The sequence below is a fragment of the Haemorhous mexicanus genome, chromosome 4 (assembly GCF_027477595.1).
Source record: "Haemorhous mexicanus isolate bHaeMex1 chromosome 4, bHaeMex1.pri, whole genome shotgun sequence".
Lineage (NCBI taxonomy): Eukaryota > Metazoa > Chordata > Aves > Passeriformes > Fringillidae > Haemorhous > Haemorhous mexicanus.
The window spans coordinates 924,136-934,986 of NC_082344.1; the positions used below are offsets into that span (position 1 = coordinate 924,136).

Here is a 10,851-nt window from a genome sequence, read left to right on the forward strand (position 1 = left end):
TGTGTCCATCTGTTTGCACTGCTGTTTGTTTTCTCTGGTTTAACTCTGATCATCTCTGTGATTTTTGGCAGAGTAACCACGTAAGGCAGTGTGCTTGTGTTCCTTGAGCAAGCCTGCCTGTGTCATGCCCTCCAAGCAGCTCATTGTGCGTGGCAAGCCTTTTCCCTTTATCCTGCGCTGGCTGGGTTAGCATTACAGCCCAGCCTGTGAGGCGCGGGCTTGGCTCCGCCGCATGCTGTCTGCAGAGTTGCTGGAGGCGTCCACGAGAGTGATCTCTGCTGGGAGAAGGAACGTCCAGAGGCAAGGGCCCATGAGACAACGCAGAAAGCACGCTGGTGTGCCCGACCTGGTCAAGGTTTGTCCAAGGCCAAATGCCCTAGGGCAGACGGAGCGCGGCCTTGCCCACTGCAGCCTTGTCCCAGGCCTACCGCACCCCTTGTGCCGCCTCATGACAAAGCCTGCCCTCGGATTCAGGCCAGATTAAACTGCCATTGTGCAGCTGAGTGTTGAAAGCAAGGCTCACCAACCTCATCCCTGCTTGGGACTGATAGCAGAGGTTATCCGGGTAGGCATAAACACTCCTGTCCGTCCAGGGAGTGTGCAAGTCGCACTCAATCAGTATGCAGGCATGCAGTAATTCGGGATAGCAAAGGAAGGGAAAAGCCTCCTGGAATGCAGTCCATGAGCAGCAAAAGGCATAATTAAAATATGCATAACTAGCTTGTTTTTTTTTCCCTTAACACGTGAAGTGGTTAGATGTAATCCTACAGATCACTGAGGAGAATGCCTTGGAGAGGGAGGACATGAGCCCATTGGAGTTAGCAGGGCAGTTATTAAAAGACTTTGGGTTTTAAAATCTGAAAACTGGGAAATGTTTTTGTCGCTTGGAGCTCACAGTTGAGTGAGAGTTGTTGCTGAGGTGAACCGTGTAGCTCTCCTTTGGTCAGTCAGGTTGTTGATGTCTTGGTGTGTTACTGAACCGGGATTTTCCAATGAACTGCTCTAGTCTGGGCACATCAGTACCTTTCAGAGAGACCAGTCCTACTTGTTCCAAGCTGCCTGTGACCAAGGAAGCTGGACAGTGTTTGGAGCTGTGGAGAGTGGGTTAGTACGAGAAGAACGTTTGGCAGGTCTGTTCTAGAGACCCTGCAAACACCGTGTAACAAGCATGAGTGTTGGCATTAATCACAGTCACTTCTTGGAGAGGCCGAGATGGGCTTTGCTGGCAGAAGTGAAGGGGTTTTCTGCTGTAGGAGGCAACAGCTTACCTGCTCTTTCAGTCTGTGTTTTGTCACTGCTTGTACCTGGCCAGGTCTGGACTTGTGCCCCGCAGCTCTAGCCAGCAGTCCTGGGCCTGGCACCGGCCAGTGGGCTACCTGGCTTCCCGGGCTGTGCCCAGCCTCGCTGAATGGAAAGTGATTAGCACAGCCCTCAGGCTTGCAGGGCCTGGGATCAAAGGCCTGCCGCTGATGAAGAACACCATCCATTATCTTTGTGCCTGATCACTTCCTAATCTTGGCACTAGCTGTTCCCGCAGTGCAGTTCCTCTTCTGGATGGCAGGGACTGAGAGACAGGGAGGACCAGGGGAGGAATATCAGCAGAGCAGGGACAGGTCTCTGCACTTGAACTCCAGTGTAGCATCCTGAGGGTGAATATCCTGCTGGAAGTAATACGAGACCTACATTGTGAAGAGAAGGAAACACCACCTTTTCTTGTTGTGTTTTGTTTGGCTTGCCTTTGTTTGGCTGTTTTCTTGTTCTTGTGCACTGTCAGATTCTGGGTCTCGCTCTAAAACTGCACCTTTATGCCCACAGGTAATAGGAAACCAGGGTTTCAAAAGAAAACCTGATGCCATTGCTAGATAATAGCAGTTTCCTAAATAAATGTGTGGTTGCCCTGGGGGTTAGGTTGTTACCAGATGCACCTTTTCTTGATTGGTGAGAACAGGAGATGACGCTTCCTGGCGTATAAGTGCAAGAGAAAACACGGGAGCACAGATAAGCAGAGCAAGCAAGCCACCTGGAAAGAAGACCTGAGAAGGTGTTAAAGCAGCTGCCTGCCATGGCATTTGGAATGCTAATCTATATTTTGCTGAAAGGTAGGTTTGGAAGAAGCTTTTCTGTGTTGTGAGGTGCCAGGGTTTGTTAAACAGAAACAAAGCCTTTCTCCTTCTGAACTAGGCGGTGGGGTGGGGTGGTAGGCGTGCAGAGACGTAGGAAGCAGAGCTGCTTTAGCCATTTGAAACCTGGATGAAATTTTAACTGATGGGGTGTAATTAAGTAGCTTACTTGCAAAGAGTCTTAAACTGGTAAATAGGTGTAAGGTTGTACTATGTGACATGTATCTATGCTGTAAATTGTGCAAGATGATAGACTGGAAAATAGGATGGATTTGTATTTTGGGAAACTTGCAAGGCATCGTTTGTTGTCCCACAATCGTAATGACGCTGTGTCAAAAGGAAGTTGGAGGCGAGGGTGTTTTAAATGAATTGTATTACTGCCTTCTCTGGGGTTTGTTTGAAGTGCATCTTGTATGAAGTGAACCTTGAATAGATATACTGAGCTTTTCTGTTCCAGTAAGCATCTATTTGCATTACACAGCAATGGGGGCACTGAGTGAAGAGTCAGCTATTACTGCTTCATCCCTCAGCACTGACTTACGGAATAATTGGACAAAAAACAACGCTGAAGGTATTTGTTTTTGTTCTGTTTGTCTCTGTTAATATGTCAATTAGGGGGAAAAAACCCAACCAACAAACCAAAACATTACCAAAATCTGTGATGCTAGCTGCTGTGATGCTCTGTCCCTTGGACACTGTGGGATTTGTGAGACGAGCTGATTTCTTCATGGAGCCTTCAAAGCCTCTCCGGAGTAAGGGCTGCCACCCAGCTGGGCTAGGCTCAGCAATGAGCAGCTGAAGGATCATTTGACTCAAGTTCAGTCTGATGCCAGTTTCTGTTACTTTCACCTGGTGCTTGGTTTCTGTCTGTCCTCAGCACACACCTCAGTGCGCAGAGGTGAGAATCAACAGGCACAACTTCGAGCGATGCCTGTCGTGAGTTGTTACTCAGTAGTTTCTGGTTTTGTTGCAGTTTTGGTTTTGGCTGTCTGGGCTTTCACAGCCCTCCTCGGAGTGCTGGCTCTCTCCCTTCTTCCTTTGTTTCCTGACTGAAATGTGAACTCAGGCTCTTTTACCTGCCAACCTCTGAGAGCAGAGCTGTGTTTATCCTGCCAGCTGCATTCTTGATGTTAGCTGAGATGCTGGTGATGTCATTGCTTTCGGAGAGCTGTGCCATCTGGGAATGAGGTTTTGGCAGGTCAGTAAAGGAGGAGAGGAATCCAACTGCAATACTACTTAGTGTCTCTGTACTTGGAAAGGCGTATAAGCCTGCATACAAGTAATCTTCTGTCAATTCTAAGTGGTCACAGGATCTCTTCCAAGCCTTTTTTAGTAGATCCATAAGTTTTTTATTATTTTCTCATAACAAGTCCAGCTGTTTTGTTTTCATTTCTGATCTCTCGTAGTGGCAGTGTTATATATACATTGATTCATACACATGCTCTATGTGTGGGCTCCTTACATGTATACACATAAAATGTGTATACACACACTTGTATGCATGTGAAGTCGGTCAGGTGTTGATTTTTGACCGCAGTACTTTGTTTTATCAGTGCAGCACTGTGGTCTGGTTTGGTTAGTCAGTGACACGATTCTTGCAGAGCTGCATACAGGAGGATAATGAAGTGGAAATACCTTGTGGCTCGTTAAGTGCCCTGTTAGTGTTGTTTCTAGAAAGCAGGAGCAGTAGGTCATGTTTCAACAAAGAGGAGGCTTATTTACAGGGTCACAGCCATGTCTGCAGTAGTCTGTGAACCTTTGTGGCAGCTGGACCTGTGGTAGTCAACTGGACACCAGCGTTTTCCTTTGAGACTTCCATTCAAAGGTAGAATCAAATTCACGAACATTCAAGCACACGTTTACACAAGGAGTTAAAATTATCTTTTGGTGGACCTCTTACGAAGCCAGTGAAAAGTTAATAAACAGCCTTTTCTGAAAGACAATTGAAAAGAAATTCTTAAAAACATACCAGAGAAACACTCTGAATCTCTCCAGTTTCCTGATACCTTCTATTCCTGTGCACTCCTGAGTTTGTGGTAAGATTTACTTGCCAGGGTTCAGTCACACTGGGTTCTAAGAACATGAATTCCTGGTTCAGTATCACTGGAGAAACTGGCGGTTTCTTGTGGGATTCAAGCCCTCTGGGGACTGAGGGGCTGTTTGTGGAAAACCATGTGTTTCTGCTCAATCTCTTTGCCTGCTATTTCCAATGCAGGATCTGATCCTATCTCCCCCTTTATGTTGCATTGGCTTTACTTGTCACCAGTGCTGGGGCCGGGGAATTTTGGGTGCAGCGATTAGCTGAGAGGCAGAAAGGTCATGGAGAGGAGCTGGGAGCTGGCATGGCATGGCCTTCATGGCAAAATGGGCAGCTAGGGGTAGGGAAAGTCATTGGTTGCACTGGGAAAAACATGGCATCTCTTGCCACCAGCTGGTTCCATGCAGCCTGTAAAGGAGGCCCTGGAGCTGGGACTGAGCCCTTCTTGCCTCCTCTTTCCCACTGCCTTTCCTCCGTGATGCACCATACTTGTAGACTGAGCTGTCATGGTCTTACTGGCTGGCTCCTTTTGTTGCCAGTCTGTTAGTTTTGGCAAGCCCAGGCTTCCAAGTACCTGTAACCCTGATTTCATGTCAGATCTTGCCAGGTGTATCTATATGAATGACTCAGTTGCAGGCAGCTGTCAAGTGCTTACATGGCATGTTTCTCTCTCCTCACGTGACATGAAAGGGCACATGGACCTGTTTATTCAACAGCTTGTTTAGTGTCTAGGCGGGCAGTATGATAGGAATTAACATAATGCTCTGGGGCAGGCTAGGAAATCATCCTTTTTGTTTTTGAGACTCATTCTTTCAGAGGTAATTTGTACTTTTGCAATGTCAAAATAATTAGCACATGGAATTTTTGTGTGTAGACTTAATAGCTGATCTTACCCACCAAGCTGTTCCTCCTGACGGGACAAAGGAATGTGCTGGTTTGTCTCAAGTGCTTTCTAGGCAGGACCTGGGTTTCTAATGACGCCGGCACTCAGGGAAGGGGCGCCTGTGCCTGCGCAAAGGCAGGTTTCCTGCGGATGGCGATAGGGGGAAGTCTGCCACCTTTCGGCAGAGGTGGTGTGAGCCAGGCGGGATTTTGGGATGTGGCAATCCATCTGGTTAAAGTTGGGGTAGAGGTGGCTGGGGATTTTGTGCCTCTGGGGGGTGAGTTTGTACCTATTTTCTTTCTTCCCCTCGTGGAAGAGATGGAAATGAAAAACTAAACCTGTGCAATAGACACCTTCTCAGGGCCTAGCAGGAGAGTGGTGCTTTGGGCTGTGGGAAATGCTGCCTGAGGTCTCCCATTGAAGGGTATTTTCAGTGATTTTCTAGTGCACTTTGTGCTGAAATGGCGATTCAAAACAGTTGGTGCCCAAGTGCTTGAGGAGGCTCCTGGGAAAAGTGTGCATGTGCCATTGCCTGGTTTTTGAAACTCTTCCCTGCAGAGCTTAGGTAGCTGTTCTGCAGATACTTTAGACCTAACCAGAGTGGGCTTTTGTGAGTCCCTGTCGCCCTGGATCTCCTTGGCATGCTGAGCCCTGCACCTCTGCTGGCCACATGCTTTCCATTGTGCTTTCCTCATCAGAGAACAGCATGCAGTTCTCCTGTGCTGCCAGTAAGGTCATCCATTTCTTGTCCCAAAATCTGTCTTTTCCTCATGGGAACTGCCCTTTTTTAACTTCTTCCTGAAGTCTGTCCCTCCGAGGCCTGGTCCTTTGCTGACTGTGCTCTTAGCTAACAAGTCTGTCTCCAGAGGTTTTTTCAGCAGCCTTCCCAGAGGCAGCCACAAAGAGCCAGAGCTGGATGCTAGAGCTCCTATTTAGCCAGCACCAACTTCCTCCCTTGCATTGTGCTTCTAGGCCCTGCAGTGTGAAGAGAAACTTGTGGGTAACTTCTCTGTGGAAGGAGAGGTGCCCTTTTCTCAGCCATTAGAAGGTCATTCTAAAACAAGATTTGCTTCTCCCACCTCTCTAGCTTTTCTCAGGAAGTGCAGTAAGCCAGCATGTTATTTTTTCAAGCAGACCTGAACTGTCACTTATTCCAAGTCTCATGCTTAGCTGGGAGTCTGGTTACTCTGTCAGATTTGAGAGACCTTGTTCTCAAAGGAATGGTTTGATCTGAGTGTCAGTGGTAGCATCAGGCCTTTTGGGTGTCCAAACCACATGGTTCACAGCTCAAGTTGAGAGCTGCTCTACCAAGAGCAGCTGTTTGCCATTGCTTGTCACCTCAGATAAAGCTGCAGAGAGGAGGAAGGAAAAAAACCCCAAAATTCATCAGGAGAGCACACAAAGGAGGCTCCTGCTGTTAAATGGCTCAGACTGGAATTTGGTTGGGAATTTAGGGGGTTGGTGCTGTTAATCCTGAAAAGTGTGTGATGGGATCACAAGTTGCCCTAAAGGAGGCTCGAGGCTTGTGTGCGTGGCAATGGTTCCATGATAGTACCATCTCCAGACCTTGATTCAGCACTTAGTCAGGAAGGGTTTTGCTTGCCTACCTTTGTTGAGTCACCTTTGTTGGGCAGACCTTGTCACCTTGCTGCAAGATGTTATTTTTCTTGTGGTCATAACTGAAAGCTGCTGTTGACATGCCCTCTGTTAGGAAATCACCTTCAGCTGTCACTGGAGGCAGTCCCCTGAAATAGCAAGTCATTTCTTGGACACTGCACCCCATCAGTGATTTCTGGAACTGGGTAGAGAGACCAGTTGGAACAGATGCCTGCAGTGATGGCAAAGCTTTGGAGCTTTCTCCTCACCTGCTGTGCCCCTGTTCCTGTGACTTCTTTATTCCCATTTGAACCACCATGAACAGGGGAATAAGGTAGCATTTTCTGTGTGAGAAGTGTGCTTGCTGACCCGGTGGTAGAGAATTCAGCACAAGTTCTAACATTGCTGGCCATGGACTGTGCTTTTGCACAGCAGAAACCATCCAGGCAGTCTTGGCAGCTTAAAACTGTCATGGCACACTCAGCTACCACTGAACCATGGAGAAGGGAGGGAAGAGTCCCACCATTCATCCTCACCCATGGCTGCAGAGCTGGCAGGCAGGAGCACTAGAAGTGCAATAGTTTGTCTTGGGACAAGGAAAAGAAAAAATGAACTATAAATTGAATCGAGACTGGGAAGGATACAGAAATAATGCAGTGCTCTCCTTGTGACCTAAACCCCTGTTATTGCTGGGGTAGTTTTTCTGATTGGATTGCAGATTGGATAGTGCTGGTGTTGCCCCATGTTAATATCTTATAGTCATTTCTGTGCATGTTCCTCCAGAGCAGATGATTTATTTACAGTTAGTGCTTTCTCCAAGCTGTGCTGGAGTGTCTGGGAAGCTTGCTCAGTTCAGTGCTGACTGAACCAGCTCAGGGGACACCACACAGTAAAATGACATACAGAGTGTTTGCTGCACAGTGTCTATTCTGCTCCAGGTGTGAAAATACATTCAAACAATGTTTTGTCCTAAAAGTAACATGGCTTTGTTCTGTTTCACAGTAGATTATACCGAGCAGCCAAAGCTCTTGAAGCTGATGCAGACCTGCCTTGAGGAGCACCACAGCTATTGTATCAATGGGCTCTGCGCCTTCCACAGCGAACTGAGGAAGCCCATATGCAAGTAAGGAATGCTTTCTGTTATATCCTTCTTCAAAAATGGCACTGGCTTTGATTCTCTGTGTGCTGCATGTGCAGCTTCACAGTGTCTGTCAGATATTTGCAGGATTATGCTTTGTCACAGACCTGAGTGCTGTGGCGCCTCAGGACTGCTAACAAGGCTGCAGTGTTGTGCTAGTGTAAAACCAAGGAAGGGAGAGGGGGAGTTCCCAGCTTTGTAGGTCATTGCCACAGTGCCAACTCCAATCACAGCTGGTATTGGAGTAAGCAGTAGAGGAATCAATAGATGTTCAAGTGAGTATTAAGAAGGGAACAGCAGCTTCCAAAATATCAGCTCCAACTGCCTTACTCCATAGCTGCCTACCAATCAGAACCTTACAGTTCTCTAGGATGCTTAGTGGGCAGCCTTGGCCTCTGGAGACAGTACAGCAGCTGAGGATCAGCAGAGCACAATGCTCTTGGTCCACACCCTGCACAACCAGGGGATGTTTAGACTGCGTTGCTGCTGTGACTGCAGGGTACTCAAGCTAGCTTTAACCTAGATAAACTGGGACAACTGGTAGTCTTGGTGGAGGGAAGAGGTTCTGAGTGAGCACCAGGTTCAGCCCCTCTTGGTTGAGACTTGTTGTGATCTGTTTGAAGCTGCTGAAAACTAATGTATGCTCAAAATAGAAAGCAAAACAAGCTCTGAATGATTTTTGCATGATGTGTATTTATTTTGTAGGTGCCTCGCAGGTTATAATGGAGAGAGGTGTGAACATTTAACACTAAATTCATATGCACATAACTCTTATGAGCGCTACATTGCTGTGGGCATTGGGATAGGAATACTGACCAGCGGAATACTCGCCATCATCTACTGCTATGTAAGAAAGAGGTATGGGAAATCTGGAACCTTCTGATTACCTTGATCTGAATTTCAGTGGGCAGAGTTTAAGGGGCGCTGGGATTGTGATTTTGCCTGCTACTCATCTGTGGTGAGATCTTAAAGGAACTAACACTCTATACCTCTGATTTCTGGTGTGGCCAGTGGTGCAGTTGTCTGAACCGTGGGGCTCCTCTGGGCTGCCTGAGTTAGGGGGCTAGATTTTGGTTCTGTGCAGTTTCAGGTTTGGCTGATGCAAATCACGTGCCGGTGTCTGCTTTAGATGCAGGAAACTGCAGTCCCCCTACAAGGTGTGTGTGGGTGAGACGGCGTTGTGAGGCCCTGGCGCTGGAACACTCACCGGTTTGCCTGCTGAGGAGGAGGGCCCCCCGCGCCGTGGGACGGGCACCCCGGCCTCGCCGAGGAGATGAGCTCCAGGGAGCGGCACAGCAGCGCGCCAAGGCAGCCCCGCAGCACCCACAGCTCTGTGTGTGGTTGAAGAAAGAATTCCTCTCTTGGGTGAGGGTGGATGGTCCCCAGGTCCAAGCAGCTGAGGACACTGGCAGGCCTCTGGGCACTGCCCTGTGCCTGGTGTCGGCCGTGGGGAGGACTGGTTGGTTTTAGCTGTTTTCAGTCATTTCAAGCACTCGTACAGTGTTCTGCTTTGGTCTTTTGTGTGTTTTGTTTGGTTTTGCTTTCCTTTTTTTTTACTCCTCTGGAGGATAAGCGCCGCCTCCCTCAGAGTGGAGCTGTGTTCTGGACATCGTGCACTGACCACTGACCATTTGGGTTTTGATTTTGTTGTCTGCTGGCTGTGTGTGTGGATCAACAGACCTCTCCCAACCCAATGGTTTTACCCTTGGTGTGATGCCAAGTATGGGCTTGTGGTGCCATAAAGGACAACAAATGCTTTGGACTGAGGAAAATGTCTGGTTCTCAAAACCATCCTTTAATTAGAATACAGACAGTAGGCAATTCCTGAAAATGAGACCATGGCACCTCCGGGCATGGCATGTTCTTATTGTTTTCATAAGCAAAGCAACCAGACACCTTTCTCAAAATGGATTATGGAGTGTGCTTGTGACCAAGAACTCTCCTCTTCCCAAACATCCTGCAGCAGCTCCTTAGTTCCATGGAATTTCAGGCAGAACATTGCCTTGCTGCACCCAGATTTCTGCACAAGACTTGAATTGCCGGAGAAGATGCAATTTTGTTATGAAACGTCACTACAGTTTTTCCCAGGAAACAGACTTTCTCTATTCCATTTGCACAGTATGGGGACAATGTGACCACTCAAATAAGAAAGAAATTATTTTAGGGCTTCAGTTCCACCCTGGACTAACAGATTGCATATTGGATGCTTGGTTCCATTCATCTTAACTACAAAGAATTGGGAAGGTACAAAAATTTCGTTCAAGGAAAAGGGAAGAAAATTGGTTCTGAAGATGATGGCACTAACTGGGATGTCTCACTGACAGCTGGAGTGTTTGCCAGTGCTGATGTGACTAGAGATGGCTCTCAGATTTGCATTTCAGCTGTTGCACATTGTAGACTCATCTGCTGTGCTCAGCCATCTTCCAGAGAAAGGCAATTGGTACTTTGAGGTCTTTTGGAGTAATATTGGCTCCTACATTCAGGTGCCCCGCTGAAAGCTCAGTTTCTTGGTTGAGTTAATTTTGACAGCAAGGATGCATGTTGTTTGTTGAAAAAACTGTATTTCTGAGTCTGTGGTGACAATGCTGAAATGTGTCCGAAAGGGCAAAGGTGCATGTGGCACTTCAATGGTGTGAAGTTCAGGGGGCTTCCCATGGGGACATCCTGATCAGTAGCTGAGCCATCGTGGCTCTGTGATAGCAGTAAATAAAACAGCACATCACACATGCTTGGAATCCTGTGTAACACAGGGGGCGAGCAGCACATGCACACACAAAAAGGATTGCTGGAGAGCAGTGGATGGCACCACTCTCTGCACGCTGACACCAGTGTTTTCATCCCTCAGACTTTGTGTCTTCATCTCCAGTCAAACCTTCAAATCTTTGCACTGCTAGCTTTTTTCCATTCTTTTGACCTTTTCTTAGGTTCCACTGCTGGCTAACTTGTGCTCTTGACTATCTTCAAGTCAGCTTTCAGTAGTGGCCCTATCATTTTCTGTCACACATATGTGGTGAGAGGGCAGTTAGGTATAAATGACAGTCTGCACATGCTCACAAATGAAAAACATCTTCACCCA

The 10,851-nt window shown here is 47.6% G+C and overlaps 2 protein-coding genes across 8 annotated transcripts in view; both read left to right on the top strand.

The window, feature by feature from the left end:
- Positions 1-1,985, top strand: part of MTHFD2L (methylenetetrahydrofolate dehydrogenase (NADP+ dependent) 2 like) — a 28,279-nt gene extending 26,294 nt beyond the window's left edge. For 2 of the 4 annotated variants that reach the window (XR_009486094.1, XM_059843489.1), the window contains one exon: positions 1,949-1,985. The gene's annotated coding sequence lies outside the window, so the exon portion shown is untranslated. Of the gene's footprint in view, positions 1-71; positions 865-1,948 lie in introns of those variants that run through there. The other 2 variants (XR_009486093.1, XM_059843487.1) reach the window with 1 other exon arrangement.
- EPGN (epithelial mitogen) lies at positions 1,958-10,499 on the top strand. Of its 4 annotated transcripts, none has more exons than XM_059843493.1 (5): positions 1,958-2,099; positions 2,602-2,691; positions 7,640-7,760; positions 8,481-8,633; positions 8,905-10,499. In XM_059843493.1, the coding sequence occupies exons 1-5, from the start codon at positions 2,063-2,065 to the stop codon at positions 8,957-8,959; spliced, it is 456 nt and encodes a 151-aa protein (XP_059699476.1). In that variant the 5' UTR covers positions 1,958-2,062; the 3' UTR covers positions 8,960-10,499. The 4 variants fall into 4 exon arrangements, with proteins under 4 accessions (XP_059699476.1, XP_059699477.1, XP_059699474.1 ...); XM_059843494.1 differs by having other exon boundaries at positions 7,643-7,760; XM_059843491.1 differs by having other exon boundaries at positions 1,967-2,099; positions 2,578-2,691.
- Positions 10,500-10,851: the final 352 nt, after the last annotated feature.

What these genes read in the sequence shown, in the direction of transcription:
- EPGN (XM_059843491.1), top strand. Translation starts at nt 2,063, where the DNA reads ATGGCATTTGGAATGCTAATCTATATTTTGCTGAAAG. An exon ending in AATCTATATTTTGCTGAAAG is followed by an intron (nt 2,100 to 2,577) that starts GTAGGTTTGGAA and finishes TTTCTGTTCCAG; the next exon opens with TAAGCATCTATTTGCATTAC. An exon ending in CTGAGGAAGCCCATATGCAA is followed by an intron (nt 7,761 to 8,480) that starts GTAAGGAATGCT and finishes TTTATTTTGTAG; the next exon opens with GTGCCTCGCAGGTTATAATG.